Consider the following 22,572-nt stretch of genomic DNA (forward strand, 5'->3'; position numbering starts at 1 on the left):
AATCGCTGGAATGGAATGAATAGAAAGGTAATAAACATGGTTTGCTTTCATTCCATTCCAACCCTTACAATGAGTTTGTCCTCCGTCACTAAATCAACAGTCTCTTAAACCCACACATATGGTGAAGCCTCATATGCCAATATCTGACAGAGCAAGATGGTGTCGCATAAAGTTTCCCCTAGATGCTGATCTTGGGCCAGTTTTCCATTTTCCCCACTAATGGTTAAGGTTAGAATTGGGGGAGGGGAAGCAGATCCTAGATCTGTACCCGGGGGAAATTTCACTGCGGAGCATAGTCAGTAGGACTCACTAATAATGTGTAAGTCTTTCTCCAGGTCAAATAGAGAGATGCCGCAGGCATGGAGACACTTCCTGGCCAGTTTCAACTGGAGCTCCTGCTGCAGTGCCGGGTCCGTACTGGTCGCGTATATCCTCACCACAAACCCGTCCTGAGGGAAACATGGCAAAGGCTTATTTAGATCCACATTGAAATATAGCAAGTATGAAGGACACATAGTTTTGAGGTCATACAGAAGCTGGCACTCATTAGCAGGGTAGCAAAATGTCAAACTTTTTCTCAAAATGTCCAGGTTTTCCAGAAATCCTAGTTGGAAGATTCCTGGAATCAGGAGAGAATAAACAGGAAATCCAGAATCTGTTCAACCATAATTTCTGAATTACCTGGGATCATTTAGAAACATTCACGGAATTTTGCAAACCTAGTCCTGAGTAACACACTTAGATGGAAAATTACTGAGGATAATAGAAGATGATATTGTCACTCCTATTTGCCATATTTTCAATTCAAGCCGACTAGAAAGTGTACCCCCCCGGCTTGGCGGGAATCTAAAGTCATTCCGCTACCGAAGAATAGTAAAGCCCCCTTTACTGGCTCAAATAGCCGACCAATCAGCCTGTTACCAACCCTTAGTAAACTGTTGACCAGATACAATTCTATTTTACAGTAAACAAACTGACAAACTTTCAGAACACTTTCAGGAAAGGACGTTCAACAAGCACAACACTTACACAAATGGCTGATTGGCTGAGAGAAATTGATAATAAAAACATTGTGGGGGCTGTTTTGTTTGACTTCAGTGCGGCTTTTGACGTTATCGATCCTAGTCTGCTGCTGGAAAAACCTGTGTTGTGGCTTTAACAGTCTAACAGAACACAGAGGGTGTTCTTTAATGGAAGCCTCTCCGAAATAACCCAGGTAGAATACAGAATTCCCTAAGGCAGCTGTCTTGGCCCCTTACTTTTTTCGATCTTTACTAATGACATGCCACTGACTTTGAGTGGCATGTCATGTGTATAGTGTTAAGATGACTTAACACTATACACGTCAGCTACTACAGCAACTGAAATGACTGCAACACTTAACAAAATACCTGCAGTTACTTTCAGAGTAGGTGGCAAGGAATAAATAAAAATGTCATGGTTAAAACATATTGATACAGCAGTAGCTAAGACATCCATAATAAAGCACTGCTCTACATTCTTAACAGCACTATCAACAAGGCAGGTCCTACAGGCCCTAGTTTTGTCGTCACAAAAAGGGACTTTAACAAAATAAATTGCAACAGCATCACGGTTGGCCCTTTGATGTACACAGAGGGCTAATATTTATAATATGCATGTCAATCTCTCCTGGCTGAAAGTGGAGGAGGGATTGACTTCATCACTACTTGTATTCATGAGAGGTATTCCACATCAAGTAACAGATGCAAGCAGTACAATTACATAAAAAATACCAAATAAAAACACCTTATGGAACAGTGGGACTGAAGCAGCAGACACATGCATACACACACACGATAACATACGCACTACACACACACACAGATTTTGTATTGTAGATATGTGGTAGTGGTGAAGTAGGGGCATGAGGGCACACACTGTGTTGTGAAATAAGTGAATGCATTGTAATGTTTTTAAAATTGTATGAACTGCCTTAAATTTTTCTGGACCTCAGGAAGAGTCACAATAAATACAAACACACACACGCAAAGTCAGGCATCCCTGACATGCAAAGCCCTTTGGATATAATGCTAGAAAATACCATTTTCAGCACTGTGTGTGTATGGAGAAACACCCCTAGCTAGCTACAGTATCAGACCAGAGCATGCAAGCTCTCTCATAATTTCCACTGTTGGCAATGTAAGAAATTCTAATAACAGCAAGTTAAAGTAATCCAAGTTAAAGTAATTGTCCAGTGAAAATCTAATTTTTAAAAGTTCATATTCTGTTAACTCATAGACAAATAATGTTGTTGACTCATCCTATACTTATATTTGCGGCGAATGACTAAGTTTTTACAATAAGTATATCATTTTTTACGATAGGTATACGCCCACACCATTCCAACACAGAAAAGCTGCTTTTGCCTCCCGGGTGGCGCAGTGGTTAAGGGCGCTTTAACCGGCTGCGACCGGGAGGTCCGTGGTACCGGGAGGTCCGCAAAATTGGCCTAGCATCGTCCGGGTTAGGGAGGGTTTGGCCGGTAGGGAAATCCTTGTCTCATCGCGCACCAGCGACTCCTGTGGCGGGCCGGGCGCAGTGAGCGCTAACCAAGGTTGCCAGGTGCACGGTGTTTCCTCCGACACATTGGTGCGGCTGGCTTCCGGGTTGGATGGCGCTGTGTTAAGAAGCAGTGCGGCTTGGTTGGGTTGTGTATCGGAGGACGCATGACTTTCAACCTTCGTCTCTCCCGAGCCCGTACGGGAGTTGTAGCGACGAGACAAGATACTAGCCCCTAAAAACAATTGGATACCACGAAATTGGGGAGAAAAAGGGGTAAAATTCCACAAATAAAAGAAATTAAGAAAAGCTGCTTTTAACATACAGTGGGGCAAAAAAGTATTTAGTCAGCCACCAATTGTGCAAGTTCTCCCACTTAAAAAGATGAGAGAGACCTGTAATTTTCATCATAGGTACAGCCTCTTAAAGAAGTTACAGGACTGAGAGCCGGAAATCTTGCTTGTTTGTAGGTGACCAAATACTTATTTTCCACCATAATTTGCAAATTCATAAAAAAATCCTACAATGTAATTTTCTGGATTTTTTTTTTCCTTTTGTCTGTCATAGTTGAAGTGTACCTATGATGAAAAATACAGGCCTCTCTCATCTTTTTAAGTGGGAGAACATGCACTGACTAAATACTTTTTTGCCCCACTGTAATTAGAATTTTGTGGAAGTACAACTATTTCACTAATATTGTAGTTACACTGAACAAAAACAAATGCAACCATTTCAAAGATTTTACTGAGATACAGTTCATATAAGGAAATCAGCCAATTGAAATAAATTCAATAAGGCCCTAATATATGGATTTCCCATGACTGGGAATACAGATATGCATCTTTTTATGTTAAAGGTAGGGGCATGGATCAGAAAACCAGTAAGTATCTGGTGCCTCATGCAGCGAGAAATCTCCTTCGCATAGAGTTGATCAGGCTGTTGATTGTGGCCTGTGGAATACTGTCCCACTTCCACTTCAATGTGTGAATTTGCTGGATATTGGCGGGAACAGGAATAAGCTGTTGTACGCGTTGATCCAGACCATCCCAAACATGCTAAATGAGTGACATATCTGGTGAGTTTGTGGGCTATTGAAGAACTGGGACATTTTCAGTTTCCGGGAATTGTGTACAGATCCTTGTGACATGGGGCCGTGCATTATCATGCTGAAACATGAGGTGATGGCGGCGGATGAATGGCACATTGGGACTCAGGATCTTGTAACAGTACTTCTGGCAGTTTGAATGCACATCAATAAAATGCAATTGTGTTTGTTGTCCGAAGCTTATGCCTGCTCATATCATAACCACACCTCCACCGTGGAGCATATTGACATCAGCAAACCGCTCACACGCTGTCTGACATCTGCCCGGTACAAATGAAACCGGGATTCATCTGTGAACTGCACACTTCTCCAGCGTGCCAGTGGCCATCAAAGGTGAGCATTTGCCCACTGAAGTCAGTTACGAAGCCCAAATGTAGTCATGTGAAGACCCAGGTGAGGAATACGAGCACAAAAATTTGCTTCCCTGAGACCATTTCTGAACGTTTGTGCAGAAATGATTCGGTAGTGCAAACCCACTGTTTCATCAGCTGTCCGGGTGGCTGGTCTCAGACGATCCAGCAGGTGAAGAAGCCGTATGTGGAGGTCCTTCCTGGCTGGCGTGATTACATGTGGTCTGCGATTGTGAGGCCTGCTGGACGTACTGCTAAATTCTCTAAAACAACTTATGGCCGAGAAATTAACATTCAATTCTCTGGCAAAAGCTCTGGTGGACATTGCTGCAGTCAGAATGCCAATTGCAGGCTCTCTCAAAACTTGAGACATCTGTGGTAGTGTGTTCTGTGACAAAACTCCATATTTTAGAGTGGCCTTCTATTGGCCACTGCACAAGGTGCACCCGATCATGCTGTTTAATTAGCTTCCTGATATGCCACACCTGTCAGGTAGATTTATTATCTTGGCAAAGGAGAAATTCTCGCTAACAAGGATGTAAAGAAATTTGTGCACAGAATTTGATAGAAATAAGCTTTTTGTGCATATGGAACATTTCTGGGATCTTTAATTTCAGCTCAGGAAACATGGGACCAACATTTCACATAATTTATTTAGTATAGTTATTTATAGGTCATATTTAATTGAAATGTGGAAACAGTGAAATGTGGACAGTTACTTTAAATCAAGTTGCCGCCTCATTAATTCTCCTGCCCCCACCCAAAAAGTATCTATAATGTGAAAATGTAGATTCTCAGTCCACGCAAGATACTCTGAGAATTGATTTGGGTTGGGCTGTGCCCGGGCTTAAGTTTGCACAACACTGCATGTTTTGAGTGCAACGCATTGCTGTGGTGAGAGAAAAGTGTGTGCATTATATTCTATTTCTATGATATTTCTCCCACTCTCTGCTTTGATAGATGTGAGCCTGCAACTCTCTCCATCTCTCCAGCATTGCACTTCATTTATTTACAATTATTGAATAAGCCCATTAGTTAGATTTTTCTCCGTACTGTTATTAGACACACTATATATACAATAGTATGGGGACATGGCACTGTCATAGGATGCCACCTTGCCAATAAGTTCATCAAAGTTCTGCCCAGCTGGAGCTGCCCCGGTCAACTGTAAGTGCTGTTATTATGAAGTAGAAATGTCTAGGAGCAACAACGACTAAGCCGCAAAGCGGTAGGCCATACAAGCTCCCAGAACGTGACCGCTAAAGCAAGTAGCACGTAAAAATCATCTGTCCTCAGATGCAACACTCACTACCGAGTTCCAAACTGCCTCTGGAAGCAACGTCTCCACAAGAACTGTTCATCGGGAGCTTCATGAAATGGGTTTTCATGGACGATCAGCCGCACACAAGCCTAAGATCACCATGCGCAATTTCAAGCATTGGCTGGAGTGGTGTAAAACTCTCCACCATTGGACAGCAGTGGAAACGCATTTTCTGTCGTGAGCCATGAGACAGAGGCCATGGTGGTGTGAAGCTGCACTATGTGATGACACTGTTTTCCACTGTGCTTTGATTCCGGCTGAGCACATACTCTTCTCCCCCTCCTGCTTTTTCCCTTCCTCCCATCCCATTTCTGTAACCTATGCACTGCCTAGCCCATCCTTCTCCTCTGCCCACCTCCCTTCTCTAGCTCACTTCCCTCTGATTGCCCTTACCCCCCTCCCTCCCCCATTTTTCTGCCTATCTAACTCCTGCTCTCTCTCCTCTGCAGAAAGTAGATTGCTCTTTTCACTACTGATGAGAGGAGCATCTCTCCTTCATTTCTCCATCAACCCCACCCCCACCCTCTTATCCAGGGACTGATCAGATGCGTAAGGCTTCACAGTTTAAATAAATATCACATCCTCCCCCACCACTGTATCTCTGCTTACCACTCACGCAACTATAGCCCTGAACCTGCCTGGAAGGATTAACCTTGGAGAGTATGGTCACATGCTGGTTTACTAGCTCTTTCTCCTTATACACACACAAAAAAATACAAAACACAATCTCTGTGACCCAACTGTAAGGGGCTCAGATGAAGCAGGGAACAGAGTGACACTTGAGTGAGGCTGGCTGTCAGGGACAGAGGTGGCTAGCATACATCAAACAACTCAAGAGAAATGGCTCCCATTAGTTCTTTAAGCGGAGGATTTGTTATTTGTAGAGGTGTTCGACAGAAAGTGAGTGACGGAGAGTGAGGAAGAGCAAAAGGGAAAATATTCTGCTGTCATGACGTTTCTGAGAAGACCCTGCCACATAGTACAGAGAGAGTAAGTTTTCATAGAGGACAAAGGAAATCCTTCCACCTCACAGAACTTGAGGTACGAACAAATTTCATGTTCCGGGGAAAGTATAAAAGATCGGTGAAGAATCCAGCTACGAACTGGTCTGTTTGTCACAACTTGGGAAGCTCATGGGATACGGTGTGGCCACATTACCATAACGCTGTTTATATAATAGCCCCAGATATCAGGTTTATATCTAATTGTTGTATAAGATGAATGAGTGAGTATGATACTGTTTACACAAATTTACAATGTGATTTTGGAGTGTTCAATGAAGGAAAACTCAAAAGGGGAATTGGATTTGTACTAAATCAGAGGACCGCCCCTGAGCCCAGTTAGGGTCAGACATCCTGGGACAGCCTTTTCTGCCATTCCAAATAAAAACCCCACTCAGGTTTTCGATCAGCAGACCGCGCTTACCTCAATTACGAGATGGCTAAAGGTTGCAGACCACCCCCATGCACCACCGTTGGGATAGTGTTCTTCAGCTTGCAAGCATCCCCCTTTTCCCTCCAAACAAAATATTTTTAAAATCATCAGATATCCTATGGAAATGGAGTGCTGTAGTCTGGTTTCAGCACCAGAAGTAAATGGTTATCTGTGGGAGAAATGTATATGGGGGAGGCAATTAAGCTTGGAATATACTGAGTAAAGGAAAAGCAATCGCATGGTTGCAGTCACTGATAGGGTGGAGAGATGAGGAGTGGGGGCCGAGGTCAGGTCATAAAGGAGAAGGAACAGTTAATTGCCCGCATCACTTTACGTCTTTATTGCTAGGCAGGAAGTTATGTTTAGAGGGAAGGTGACTGCACCCAAATTGGGGTATATATACACTTGTGCTGGTGGAAACATGTCTGTCTGTTCAGCTCTCTGACCCTTTGGGTGAATAAACTTGGTTTGAGCTTTCATAGTTGTCCGTCAGGTTCTAAATAACAGGGAAAAAATTTACAGCGGCCACAAGGAGCGCTGCTTCTGGATGAACATTTTCCTGTTTGTTTATGGATAGCTCGCTGAGGGAGGTCTTAGTGCCAGTATCGGTTTGTGGTCGTAAATAGATGGCTACGAATAATATCGATAAACTCTTGGTAGATTGTGTGGTCTACAGCTTATCATGAGGTACTCTACCTCAGGCAAGCAATGATTTAATATTAGACATCGCACACCAGCTGTTATTGACAAATAGACACACATCCCCACCCATCGTCTTACCAGACGTACCTGTTCCGTCCTGCCGATGCATGGAAAACCCAGCCAGGTCTATATTATTCGTGTCCTCGTTCAGCCACGACTCGTGAAACATAAGATATTACCGTTTTTAATGTCCCGTTGGTGGGACAATCTCAAACGGATGTTCAATTTAGTTTCCAATGATTGCACATTGCTCAATAGAATAGATGTTAGAAGCGGGTTACCCACCTGACGACGAATTCTCACAAGGCACCCTGATCTCTGCCCCCCTGTATTTCCGTCTTTTCTTCACACGAATAACAGGGATTTGGGCCTGGTCTCCGGGAAGCAGTATATCCTTCACATCGGACTCATTATAGAGAATCTTTGTCCAGTTCAAGGTGAGTAATTGCTATTCTGATATCCAGAATCTCTTTTCGGTCATAAGAGATGGTAGCAGCAATATTATGTACAAAATAAGTTGCGAAAAACTACCAAAATAGCACGGTTGGTTAGGAACCCGTAAAACGGCAGCCATCCCCTCCTGCAGCCATTATCTGCTCCTGCATTCATCACAGACATCAGCAAACAAAGCATTGGGGCTGACATCAATATGTGAATAACTACAATGATATTTTATTATGGTAAATTTCAGAAAATGTTATAACATAAACCTACTGTTGACAAGTAGGCTATGGTGTAATGGAATGTTTTGCCTTGTGTGGTAGGTTTTGACACTTAATGTAGTTGTCAAAACCAGCCATAAAATAACGCAATATATGACAAAAGGTCTAAATATGACAGGTTATGACAAGTTGTCAGCTGTTATGACATGGTTATGACAAGTTGTCAGCTGTTATGACATGGTTATGACAAGTTGTCAGCTGTTATGACATGGTTATGACAAGTTGTCAGCTGTTATGACATGGTTATGACAAGTTGTCAGCTGTTATGACATGGTTATGACAGTGTCATAATGTGTTATGACGCTGGGTTTCAAGTAGTGTTACCAAATATTTTCATCCTGAAGTAGTCTGACCACCCACTCAGGGCCAGAGCATGAAAAATACTGACCATGCTGTTATGATCTGTCGGGGCCAGCAGCTCTCTACATTATAGTATAATAGAAATCTCAGACAGGACTTCAGACTGGGTTTGTAACCATTTAAGGAGTGGGAGTTGCTGGTACGTATTGGCCCTATCCACTCCTCTCTCTCAAGAAGAAGAAAAGAACGGAAGAAAACTTTAGCGCACCTGGAGTAGGTAGGTAGGAGTGTGTGTATGAGAGAATGAGGAGACTCACATCTTTGCAGGCAGCAATCTGGTTGATGTACTCTCCGTCAGTGAAGACTATGTTCTGGCCGTCTGCCTGTAGGCCTATGGAGAGGAGAGAGTGAGCAAAATGAGTGCATTTATAATGTACAAAGAATAAGGAGATGAATTTGTCATGCTCTTGACAAAGGTATTCAGCCGAAACGTTGTGCATTGGCCTCCGTTTCCTTTAATATAAACATATTATTTTCTCTTAAATTTGCATACTGTAAAAACAGACAGTGTTTAAGTGTTGTCTGCACATTGAATCGATAAAGCTATGTAGCCATCTTTGTCCTGTGGCTATTTGTCTACTTTGTTCAATCAGGAATTACAAGCCTTATTTTAGCATATATTATTGATATGATAAATGACTAAAGGGTATATTGTCAATCACTGGGTGAGCAGGTTATAAGAGCCTAATAATTTTTTATGAGCCTTAAATATTATTATTAAATATTTCCAAGTTAATCTCAAGATAAAGTCTAGTTTCAGAGGCCTCGTTCACTGGTTCTTGACAATAGTAAGTAACCTGATGATTATAAAAATTAATAATACACACCCCCCCAGGCGCGCACGCTTACAAATCAGGTGCATGAAAGAAATCCTTGCCCTGTTTATTATAGCACACAATATGGGGGACAAGGAGGTGTTCCTGTGTGTTGTCATGTACCTGGCATGGTGATGGTTCCCTCATGCTCCAGAGTCTCTGGGTTGATCTTGATGGCCGACGTACTGTGGTTGTTACTCATATCCCGGTACAACAGGCAGCCCTGCATGCCCACAATCAATCTTTTTTTATTTATTTATACACTACTTTTAGGACTGCATGTCACAATTTGTCCCAAAAGCAACCCAGACCAAGCCCTCAGAGTTTGAATGTGTAGGACAAAGGAATACAAACAATGCTTCATCAATAAACATTATTTTGGGGGTAGATGTCTATTCCTTTCTAATCCCCTAAAGGTCTTCAGTAGGAGCAGAATCATTATTGACCCAAGCCTTTACTGCATACAGATCAGCAACTATGTTTATTGGGTAAAATGGGGGGTGATCCAAATCAATGCAGTGAGCAAACGGCATGGTACAAGACCATAACCATAACTCGCAATGAAATAGAATTCCAGGTTGCCTATAGTCTTACTTATGGTGTCAATTTTAATAAAAAAATAAAATAAAATAAAAAGAATGAGGTTAAGTTACCTGAGCAAAACCCAACCACGATCTCTTCTCCTTCCGATTCCTGATGCGTGATGTGGAATTATACACATGGCCCTGGAATACAAACACACATATTGGTCCAATTTTAGAGCGCAACCACAAACGCACAGCCAAACGTTAAGACACAAATATATTCCCTCAATGATGTATGATCCACTGTGTCAGCACTATGTGGCATCAACAATCAACCTCAGAAATTAGAGAATAATTATGGAATCTGGGAGAAGTTTCAAATATTTTATTTCATCTCTACTTTAGTACAGCAGAGGGCTATTATGGAGAGTCTCCTCTTATCAACCAACTGGGGCAGTAACTGGAACATTTGCCTATGAGAAATGTGTTTGAAATGTTTAAGTTCTGACTCAACCTATGGCTATGTGATCAAAAGTCAATGGAAGGAAAACACAATGCTTTGTAAGAATTTAGGTATGATGAAGTCTTATTTAGTATGTGCTGTAATCTACTTTTCACTTCAACAAGCAAATGATCTTTAAAAGGAGCGGTACAGAGTCATAAAACCATTGTTGCTGTGGAAGACTATTGCGTTACAAAAATGGTTTTAAAAACCTTTCCATATAAACTGGCAAAGAAACTATGAGGACTATGCATGCAGTGAGCAATGATGTGTCACTTCTGTAGCTGGAGCCCACTTTGTAGAGGCCGCCCTTGCAGAGCAGGTAGCATATACGCTCTCTCACGTACACACACACATCAACCCACCTTCCTACACCCCACGTACCCTGACAGTGCCGCTGTAGCCGGAGCCCACTTTGTAGAGGCCGTCCTTGCAGAGCAGGTAGAGGAAGGAGCCATCGGTCTGCAGCAGGCAGCGCTCATCCTCGTCGATCGTCACCTCCTTCAACACCCACTTGTTCATCAGCGCCACCCGCTTGATGCCGTTGCCGAACCAGTCCTGGATCTGGATCTTGCCCACCAGCACAGCCTGCACGCTCCTCTGTAGCGCGTTCAGAATGGTCGGCACCTGGGATGAAGAGTGGGGGGGGAATTAAGAAAGAAGAATTAATGGAAGTGAACTGTAATAGAAATGGGAGACTATGAAGTGGACTGTTTTGGCTTTTCTTGACTGTGGAGTGTTTGGTAGAAAGGTCTGGTTTGATATCAGGGCTCCAGAGTGCCGAAAACGTAGTCGCAATTTGAAACCCTTTTACTTGAGAAAAACGCATTCTGATTGTATAACATTTAAAATTACAATTGTATTATATTTAGAGTAAGCAATCTGTTAATGTGTTTTCATTTTCCTCTTCTTCAGGTGAATTAGCCCCACGTTATATTAGTAAACGTAAAAATGTAGACAAATTCTGCTCAAATTAAGCCAAAAAAAAAATCTGAACCTACACTATATATACACAAAAGTATGGACACACCTTCAAACTAGTGGATTTGGCTATTTCAGCCACACCCGTTGCTGACAGGTGTATAATATCGAGAACACTGCAATACAATCTTAAAAGTCAAACATTGCCGGTAGAATGGCCTTACTAAGAGCTCAGTGACAGGATGCCACCCTTCCAACCAGTCAGTTTGTCAAATTTCTGCCCTGCTAGAGCTGCCCCTGTCAACTGTAAATGCTGTTATTGTGAAGTGGAAATGTCTAGGAGCAACAACGGCTCAGCCGCGAAGTGGTAGGCCACACAAGCTCACTGAATGGGACCACCGAGTGCTGAAGCGCGTGGAGCGTAAAAATCGTCTGTCCTCGGTTGCAACACTCACTACTGAGTTCCAAACTGCCTCTAGAAGCAACATCAGCACAATAACTGTTAGTTGGGAGCTCCATGAAATAGGTTTCCATGGCTAAGCAGCCGTACACAAGCCTAAGATCACCATTCGCAATGCCAAGCGTCGGCTGGAGTGGTGTAAAGCTCACCTCCATTGGACTCCGGAGCAGTTGAAACGCGTCTGATGAATAACGCTTCACCATCAGGCAGTCTGATGGACGAATCTGTGTTTGGCGGATGCCAGGAGAACATTACCTGCCCCAATGTATAAGTGCCCAATGTAAAGTTTGGTGGAGTAGGAACAATGATCTGGGGCTGTTTTTCCAACTTTGTGGCAACAGTTTGGGGAAGGCCCTTTCCTGTTTCAGCATGACAACGCCCCTGTGCACTAAGCAAGGTCCATTCAGAAATGGTTTGTCGAGATGTGTGTGGAATAACTTTACTGGCCTGAACAGAGCCTTGACCTCAATCCCAGCGAACACCTTTGGGATGAATTTAACGCCGCCAACTGCGAACCAGGCTAATCGCACAGCATCAGTGCCCAACTGCTTTGGCCTAACATTTTCATTGAACCAGATATTGTAGAGTCTTCTGGTGACAATGGTGTTGAAGAAACAGTGTCGTTGTCACGGAGGAAGTTGACTGAGTTTGTAAATCAGTGGAATGCCTGGTGGAAGCAGAGATTGCCAAATGCAAAGCTAGTCCAAAAAGAGAACACAGAAAGAAGGCTGTTGTATAAAACACTCTGGATTACATCTTCAAACTAAGGGCAAACATGGCATCGATGACATCTTCAAACTAAGGGCAAACATGGCATCGGTGACAGAGGGAGAAGCATTCATCCATGAATACCGGTAAGAGTCTAGCTAAATCTTCAGATATTATTGCTACCAAACGGTGTTCCGTACACATTTTGCGTAACCGCGGCATTTAAACGAGGCTGTAGCGACTGTGTTAGCATTTAAATCAGGGGTGTAAGCTATGTTTCTATTTAAGCGTTGATTGACATGGTAATGGACCAATAGTATTAGAGAAAAGATGAAAAACACGTACCTCTGATGCTGTACGTTACATTGTGATGTGTACCAACGTAACGTACGGCACACATAATGCAATTCATTGTGTGGAGTACAGCATCTTTCCACCAGGGGTTAACGCTTCTCTTGCAAATTAAAAACATGCTTAACCATATACACATCATAATGCATGCTTTAAAAGAACATTATTTTTAATATTATTGGTAATAGTAAACATTTTTCAGGAGTAAGGTGCTAATGTCAATTTGGTCATCAATAAACATTGAATCAATCAATGAATTCCATAAGACTGATGTGCAGAATCTTAAGAAGAATACCATCCTCTGACCTGCATTTACACAAGCAAACCCGTCACCTTCTCACAAAGAGCTTTCTTTATATTTTGCTATCACGTTTGCTGTGCCAACCTATTCAGGACAGTTCAATCATTGTGAAATCTCACATGCATGTCAGTAACGCATGTCCTAAATTCTATTAAACTTCGCAAATCACATGTTCTAACCAAAATTGAGACGCAACATTCCTGTGTGCCTCTCTTTCTGCTCTTGATTGTGCATAGCTAAAGAAAATGACCGGGACTCTTTAAAAAGACAGCATGTCACCAAATTGCAATAGCTACTGTATGAACTCTGTGGAACGTTTTTGGACCATTGGCTTCCCTGTAAACAGGTACCAACAGGAGGCACAAGCCACCTCCCTAAGGCTCTTCCCTGCCTTCACCTCCTGTAGCTGTTCGGGGTGTAGTGGTACAGTTTCTTGGGCTCTTGTTGGGCCTTTCCCTTTCCAGACATTTCATAATACAATGAAATGAGTTTTTTTTTGTGTTCATGCAACATACTTTATTAAGATAGTGCAAAGAAAATGGACACACAAATGTGGATATCATTTCCATGTAATCCAACATAATGTTATTGCATATTTCAGGGAAAGAGCAGGTGTTCTTATATACTCAGTGTATATGATGGAGTGAGATGACAAGAGTTGAGTTGGTGTTACCGTTTCATTTCTTTTTTTTATATTAACATCGTTACTTTATACAGTAATTTACTAACATTTAGTGGTTTATAAAAGTATTTCTCCCATGTGATTGGAAGTTGTAATATTAACCCTAATCATTTGCATGCTTCGTTCATTAACATTATACAAAAGTAACATATTCCTTCATCTCTCTCTGAACAGAATCACATACAGTGGGGAGAACAAGTATTTGATACACTGTCGATTTTGCAGGTTTTCCCTACTTACAAAGCATGTAGAGGTCTGTAATTTTTATCATAGGTACACTTCAACTGTGAGAGACGGAATCTAAAACAAAAATCCAGAAAATCACATTGTATGATTTTTAAGTAATTAATTTGCATTTTATTGCATGACATAAGTATTTGATACATCAGAAAAGCAGGACTTAATATTTGGTGCAGAAACCTTTGTTTGCAATTACAGAGATCACACGTTTCCTGTAGTTCTTGACCAGGTTTACAGACACTGCAGCAGGAATTTTGGCCCATTTTGGCCCACTCAAATACTTGTTCTCCCCACTGTACATCCATTCTGAAAATAAAGTTCTCTACTTTGTGTAACTCATATTTAAAGGTATATATTTATCAAGACATTATCAATGGTGAGTGTAAAGTTAATTACACGTGAATTCATTCATATTTAATTCAATCAAGTGTATTTTTCATTACTGCATGCCATCGTGATGCTCAAAAGCAGTGACAGCCGCTGCTTACTTCTGAAAATAATACCCCTATTCAAATTCGACACAAACCTTCAAATAGGTATGTAATGAGACATTATATAAACACTTTATAGTGTTTTGACATTTTAAGTTCGGGTGAAAAAAGCAGTTTCCCAACACGACACATCTTCCCCTATCACGATCACTCAGTAGCCTTCGCTTCCACGCCGCCATTTTAAAAAAAAGACCCGGCAGAGCTCCATTGCCTTCTTCAATCATGTAGAGACAGGTCGCCTGGATGTCTCGTCATTGATTTTGCTGGAAAGGGAAGAAATTGTGCTTTACAATGGTATTAATATCTACCAGTTGAACTGGAAGAATTGCATTTTTTTGGAGCTAAAATTAGGTCAAGTGTTTGGAACACCATTAGGTAGCCGTATACAGTTGAAATCTGACATTTACATACACCTTAGCCAAATATATTTAAACTCAATTTTTCACAATTCCTGACATGTAAATCCTAGTAAAATTTTGGTTTTAGGTCAGTTAGGATCACCACCTTATTTTAATGAGAAATGTCAGAATAATAGTAGAGAGAATCATTTATTTCAGCTTTTATTTCTTTCATCACATTCCCAGTGGGTCAGAAGTTTACATACACTCAATTAGTATTTGGTAGCATTACAGTTAAATTGTTTAACTTGGGTCAAATGTTTCAGGTAGCCTTCCACAAGCTTCCCACAATAAGTTGGGTGAACTTTGGCCCATTCCTCCTGACAGAGCTGATGTGACTGAGTCAGGTTTGTAGGCCTCCTTGCTCGCACATGCTTTTCAGTTCAATCTGTCTACAACTTTTCTATAGGATTGAGGTCAGGGCTTTGTGATGGCCACTCCAATACCTTGATTTTGTTGTCCTTAACCAGTGATGCATTAGGGGGCGCTATTAAAATCTTTGGATGAAAAACGTTCCCGTTTTAAACAAGATATTTTGGCACGAAAAGATGCTTGACTATGCATATAATTGACAGCTTTGGAAAGAAAACACTGACGTTTCCAAATCTGCAAAGATATTATCTGTGAGTGCCACAGAACTGATGCTACAGGCGAAACCAAGATGAAATTTCAAACAGGAAATGCCCCAGATTTTGGAGGCGCTTTGTTCCAATGTCTCCTTATATGGCTGTGAATGCGCAAGGAATGGGCCTACACTTTCTGTCGTTTCCCCAAGGTGTCTGCAGCATTGTGACGCATTTGTAGGCATATCATTGGAAGATTGACCATAAGAGACTACATTTACCAGGTGTCCGCTTGGTGTCCCCCGTCGAAATTATTGCGTAATCTCCAGCTGCATGCATTTTTCCATGTGGTTTAGAGGAGAAACCAAACTGCCACGAATGACTTATCATCAAATAGATATGTGAAAAACACCTTGAGGATTGATTCTAAACAACGTTTGCCATGTTTCTGTCGATATTATGGAGTTAATTTGGAAAAACTGAACATTTGCTATCTAGCTGAGAGTCTCCTCATTGAAAACATCCAAAGTTCTTCAAAAGGTAAATGATTTTTATTTGAATGCTTTTTGTTTTTGTGAAAATGTTGCCTGCTGAATGCTAGGCTTAATGCTACGCTAGCTATCAATACTCTTACACAAATGCTTGTTTTGCTATGGTTGAAAAGCATATTTTGAAAATCTGAGATGACAGTGTTGTTAACAAAAGGCTAAGCTTGAGAGCCAATATATTTATTTCATTTGCGATTTTCATGAATAGTTAATGTTGCGTTATGCTAATGACCTTGAGGCTATACTTAAGATCCCGGATACGGGATTGCTCGTCGCAACAGGTTAACTTTTTATAGCTGCAGGGGCAGTATTGAGTAGCTTGGATGAAAAGTTGCCCATTGTTTAACGGCCAGCACCTCAGTCTCAGTTGCTAATATATGCATATTATTATTAGTATTGGATAGAGAACACTGAAGTTTCTAAAACTGTTTGAATTATGTCTGAGTATAACAGAACTCATATTGCAGGCAAAAACCTGGGAAATTCAACTTCCTGTTTGTATTTTTTCTGGGGGTGGCAGATTTTCAACCAAGCTCTCATTGAAATTACAGCGAGATATTGATGAGTTTTCCCTTTCTACGCCTTCCACTAGGTGTCAAAAGTCAAGAGAACTTTGTCTGATGACTAATGTGAAGGGGGGGTCGAAATAGTCACCACTGACACGAGTTGACCGTGCTTTCACCATGCGCGTTAACAGGGGAAGGACCTGCGTTCCACCGGTCATCTGAAGTCATTCTAATTCTCCGGTTAGAATATTATTCAAGATATATGTAAACATTCTATAGATTGATTCAGTACATCGTTTGACATGTTTCTACTGACTGTTACGGAACTTTTGGACATTGTCACTTTATAGTGGACGTGATTTGTGACTTTAGAATTGTTTACCAAACGCGCTAACCAAAGTAGCTAATTGAACATAAATAGCGGACATTTTCGAACAAATCAAGCATTTATTGTGGACCTGGGATTCCTAGGACTGCATTCTGATGAAGTTCATCAAAAGGTAAGGAAACATTTATCATGTATTTTCTGGTTTCTGTTGACTCCAACATGGCAGCTAATTTGGCTACTGTTCTGAGCTCCATCTCAGATTATTGCATGGGTTGCTTTTTCCGTAAACTTTTTTTGAAATCTGACACAGCGGTTGCATTAAGGAGAGGTATATCTATAATTCCATGTGTATAACTTGTATTATCATCTACATTTATTATGAGTATTTCTGTTGAAACGATGTGGCTATGCAAAATCACTTGATGAACTAGTGAATCTAATAAGCAAATGTAAACTCAGATTTTTTTATATAAATATGAACTTTATCAAACAAAACATGCATGTGTTGTGTAACATGAAATCCTATGAGTGTCATCTGATGAAGATAATTCAAGGTTAGTGATTCATTTTCTCTATTTCTGCTTTTTGTGAATGCTATATTTAGCTCGAAAATGGCTGTGCTTATTGTGGTTTGGTGGAGACCTAACAATTGTTTGTAGTGCTTTTGCTGAAAAGCATATTTGAAATCCGACACATTGGTGGGATTAACAACAAAATGAACTTTAAAATGATATAAAACACATGTATGTTTTAGGAATTGTAATTATGAGATTTCTGTGGTTTGAATTTGGCGCCCTCTATTTTCACTGGTACTTGTCATATCGATCCCGTTAGCGGGATTGCAGCCATAACAAGTTAAACCATTTTGCCACAACTTTGGAAGTATGCTTGGGGTCATTGTCCATTTGGAAGACCCATTTGCGACCAAGCTTCAAATTTCTGACTGATGTCTTGAGCTGTTGCGTCAATATATCCACATAATTTTCCCACCTCATGATGCCATCTATTTTGTGAAATGCACCAGTCCCTCCTGCAGCAAAGAACCCCCACAACATGATGCTGCCACCCCAGTGCTTCACGGTTGGGATGGTGTTCTTCAGCTTGCAAGCATCCCCCTTTTTCCTCCAAACATAAAAGGTCATTATAGCTAAACAGTTCTATTTTTGTTTCATCAGACAGGAGGACATTTCTCCAAAACGTATGATCTTTGTCCCCATGTGCAGTTGCAAATCGTAGACGGGCTTTTTTATGCCGGTTTTGGAGCAGTGGCTTCTTCCTTGCTGAGCAGCCTTTCAGGTTATGTTGATATAGGACTCGTTTACTGTGGATAGATACTTTTGTACCTGTACTTGAAACTTCAAATGCTGTTGTTCTGGGATTGACTTGCACTTTTTGCATGAAAGTAGGAGACAGAATGAGTCTCCTTCCTGAGCGGTATGATGGCAGCGTGGTGCCATGGTGTTTATACTTGCGTACTATTGTTTGTACAGATGAGTGTGGTAAATTGCTCTCAAAGGATGAACCAGACTTGTGGAGGTCTACAATTATTTTCTGATGTGTTGGCTGATTTATTTTGATTTTCCCATGATGTCAAGCAAAGAGGCACTGAGTTTGAAGGTAGGCCTTGAAATACATCCACAGGTACACCCCAATTAACTCAAATGATGTCAATTAGCCCATCAGATGCTTCTAAAGCCATGACATCATTTTCTGGAATTTCATGCCGTTTAAAGGCACAGTCAACTTAGTGTATGTAAACCTCTAACCCACTGGAATTGTGATAGTGAATTATAAGTGAAATAATCTGTCTATAAACAATTGTTGGAAAATTACTTGTGTCATGCACAAAGTAGATGTCCTAACCGACTTGTCAAAATTGTGGAGGGGTTGAAAAACGAGTTTTAATGACTCCAACCTAAGTTAATGTAAACTTTCAACTTTTGCCAGAAAGTCGTTTTCATTGCAAGTTAGCGCGTACTGTTAGCTAACGTTAGCTGGTTGGCTCAGTAGCTAATGTTACGTGTATGATCTGTGTAGGAGCTCTAGAAAGTTGGATGTTCACATTTTTCTTTTTTGAATGCAGCATTAGAGTTGGGAATATGGTTCATTGTTTAGCTAGCTAGCTACATGTCTAAACAAGACTCCACTATGCAAGTAACCATTGTACCGTTTACACCTTCTGTATCCTGTGCATGTTACAAATAAACAGATTTTATTTGATATAGTGTGTTTACCAGAGACAGTAATGTGAAGAATAGCATGACCTGCACCAAAGTCAGATTAGGATATAGGCCAAGGACTAGATAAAGTTCCTCTACTTTCACCACTTTTCGTCTTGAAATCTTTGGTGGTTTACTACACTGTGAATCATTAGAGATGGGTGGGGATAAGGCTTTAGAGGGTGTGAACGATGCTGAATGGGTGTAGACAAAGAGGAGCTCTCCAGTAGGTGTACCAAAATATTCAAAGGCCATTTTCCAATAAGCGGGGTTTCAAGTTTATCAACTTTCAAATCAGAATTACTTTCTCATCATTCCTCAACTGGGGTGTATGATAAACCATTTTCTAGCTCAGTCTCTACTTTTATCCAATGTAAAAAAACTAAATTTAAAATGTTGCTACATAAGACCAATTCACATATTTTTGGGAAAAGGAGCATCAAACTCATCCCCGTGCACTTTTACCACCCTGTGAAGTTAAAAATCACAATTTATTTAATCTGTAGCCTAAAAAACTGTGCATGATTTTCCAGGTCACAGTGGGAAAACCATACAACATAGCATCTAATAACTGCATGTTGACATTGACATGGTTATTCTAAAAGTATTTGCGCATAAAACCGTTTCCATCGCAATGGTCGCATAATTAACTCCGACACAAGGATCCCACCATGCCGAACCAACAAATTGTCTGTTGACATTTACAGAATTGTATCGACACTTGTTGTTTTCATCACACCTGTGGTGATATATTTTTATATGGCATGACTTTATTCGCATTAGAAGGTTGGATAAACATGGTTACAGACAGACAAATGCACACACACAAACAGTATCACTCAAACAGAAAATAATGTACATACACAAACACACAAATATTCTAAAATTAATTGCCGGAAGAATCCGGGCAGGGTAACATAAGAGGGTGGAAAACAGAAGCTTGACATTTTCTCCAAAGTAATTTCTGCTCTCCTTCAGAGCTCCAGATGCTGCTGCCTTGAGACAGTCTGGTGGTGTGGAGCAGGTTTAACAAGTCTAACCTGAGTGGGGAAGTGTGTTGAATCGTTTCGAGTTGTGTGACACAGCGTCGTCTCACCTGGATAGTCTGGCAGGCATGACTGCCGTTGTTGGTGAGGATGGCGGAGACGGCCTGCAGGGTCTTGCCTGTGTCTCCCCAGGACACCACCAGGCTGAAGAGGCAGGCACAGGACAGGGCGGTGAGGGCCTGCCCAGTAGGGTCGTTCATCCCCGTGCTGCGCACTGTCGTCTCCAGCAGCAGTTGGAACAGAGACTCTGTAGGGAGGATATAGAGGGTTAAGAGGGGCAGTATGTCTGCAATGTGTATTTACCTGTGTCTGCACAAGTGCGTGCAAATGTGTGTTTGTGTGCATGTCTCTGTGTCTTGGTCTATTTGCGTTTGCATCTGAGTGTATACATGCATTGTGCGCGTCTGCCCATGCATGTATGTGCAAGTATTAGAGCTCTGTAAATATACTGTGTATATATAAATCATAGCAGAAGGATTTGATGACTGGCACGAATTCAGTTAGGGTCATTTAGTAATATCCTTTTTGAAAGAAAAGCACATTTTTTGTACATTAAAATATCAAATTGATCAGAAACACAGTGTAGACATTGTTAATGTTGTAAATGACTATTGTAGCTGCAAACGGCTGATTTTGAATGGAATATCAACAGAGGCCCATTATCAGCAACCATCACTCCTGTGTTCCAATGGCACGTTGTGTTAGCTAATCCAAGTTAATCATTTTAAAAGGATAATTGATCATTAGAAAACTATTTTGCAATGATGTTAGCACAGCTGTTCTGGTAATTTAAAAAAAGCAATGAAACTGTCCTTCAGACTAGTTGAGTATCTGGAGCATCAGCATTTGTGGGTTCGATTAGAGGTTCAAAATGGCCAGAAACTAAGAGATTTTCTAAAACTTTGTCTATTCTTGTTCTGAAAAATGAAGGCTATTCCATGTGAGAAATTGGCCGTCTGGAGAAGGGTAATGACAATCGAGAGAAAAATGAATATATTGTGTAATCGTGTCAAAGAACTTAAGAACAGAAGTAGGAGAAATATGGTGAGATTAGTTCATCTGAAAGAGATCAACATTGTGAGGCTGGTGGTGGACTAATCTTGTGTGCAGAAAATCATAGCAGAAGGATTTGATGACTGGCATGAATTCGAATTTGAACAAACCCATCGCAGTTTAAACATGCCTGACGAGAATGGTTCTCATACGACCATACGATCTACAGCCTGGGGGAAGGTACTTAAAGCAGTGAAAGGAAGGCGTTTGGTGGGAAGGCCGCCGGCTGTCTTTTTTCCCGGAACCTTTCCAAGTAACTGGCAATGAAGAGGAAGACGTTTGCAACGGCGAAGAAACACCACGAGAAGAAAGCCAGGCACACGCTGGCATTCCCAGCGACCCTGCTCTTTATTTGGAAGGGAAATAAAATGGTTGTCAAGGAAAATGTGGAGGCTGAGAGATTCTTGCTAGAGCAAGGTGTTTGGCCGAGATAACGACGACGAGACAAGGTAAAATACAAGTTGAATTGTATGCCGTTTACTGTACAAATTAAGGTAGGCTGTGTGTTTGCGGGACTAATTTAGCCTTTCAAGCGCCTTACGGACCATTAGGAATCTTTTAGTTGACTGCAGGTTATCTTCTGTGGCTTCAAATACAGTTCTGTGATGATTGACTCATTGCGAAGCAACGTTACGTTCCTAGTTGCTTTGTTTTATTTTGGGATTTCTTTTCTCTGTTTATTAAGGAAAGTCTACGTGACAGCTTGGAGAGACAGCTGACCGGAGGGAATAGACCCCACTGGGGCTGTCATGGGCTAGCTACCCATGTTGGCAGTCGCCGACACTGCTTCAGTATGTTGGAGACACCCGCTAAGTGCTACTGAAAGTCAACAAAGGAAGAGCCCCTAGAGCCTGCGAGAGCTGGGGCGCAAGATGGCTCAACGACTGATCACACGGTTACAGACCCAGGAATGGAAACGACTACGAGTAGGAACACAGCACATGAGACAACCATAACAGCAGCAGGACACACTTCAGGTGTGCAGCTGTGGTTGGGAGAGAGTAACATCAGCAAGGGGGTTAAGGATCCATCAAGGGAGTAAAAGGTGCTTGGGAGAGCAGAGACAGGGACCTCGCATTGACCAGTACTTCTTACGAAGCAGCCAGTCAAATCAGTCGAATGAAGCACAGCGACGGGACGCAAACCAAAGTTCGCAGAGCATCAGCACCCTTGTAACGGAGGAGGATAACACAAGCACAGAAATGTCGGTGGATGAACTCACCCAACCACAGAGACCTCTAAAGAGAGGAAAAGATCAAAGGGCACAGACCGAGTGTGAAGTGGCCCAAAGCTGTTGAAAAGAGAGTGGGAAACAATCAACAACGACCTGACAAAAATCTTGGAACAACAGGTAGGAACAGCAGAGAAAAGGCTTGAAAGGATGGGAGATATTATCTATCAC

At 41.5% G+C, this 22,572-nt stretch overlaps 1 protein-coding gene across 23 annotated transcripts in view; it reads right to left on the bottom strand.

Moving 5' to 3' along the window:
* Positions 1-22,572, bottom strand: part of LOC112234653 (E3 ubiquitin-protein ligase MYCBP2-like) — a 326,118-nt gene that overhangs the window by 249,024 nt on the left and 54,522 nt on the right. For all 23 annotated transcript variants that reach the window (XM_042314694.1, XM_042314668.1, XM_042314744.1 and 20 more), the window contains exons 5-10: positions 20,168-20,364; positions 10,740-10,982; positions 9,983-10,054; positions 9,453-9,552; positions 8,772-8,845; positions 311-449 (exon numbers count right to left, since the gene is read on the bottom strand). In XM_042314694.1, the coding sequence (XP_042170628.1) occupies positions 311-449; positions 8,772-8,845; positions 9,453-9,552; positions 9,983-10,054; positions 10,740-10,982; positions 20,168-20,364 (825 nt within the window). The remainder of the gene's footprint in view (positions 1-310; positions 450-8,771; positions 8,846-9,452; positions 9,553-9,982; positions 10,055-10,739; positions 10,983-20,167; positions 20,365-22,572) is intronic.

This window comes from Oncorhynchus tshawytscha, linkage group LG03 (genome assembly GCF_018296145.1).
Source record: "Oncorhynchus tshawytscha isolate Ot180627B linkage group LG03, Otsh_v2.0, whole genome shotgun sequence".
NCBI lineage: Eukaryota > Metazoa > Chordata > Actinopteri > Salmoniformes > Salmonidae > Oncorhynchus > Oncorhynchus tshawytscha.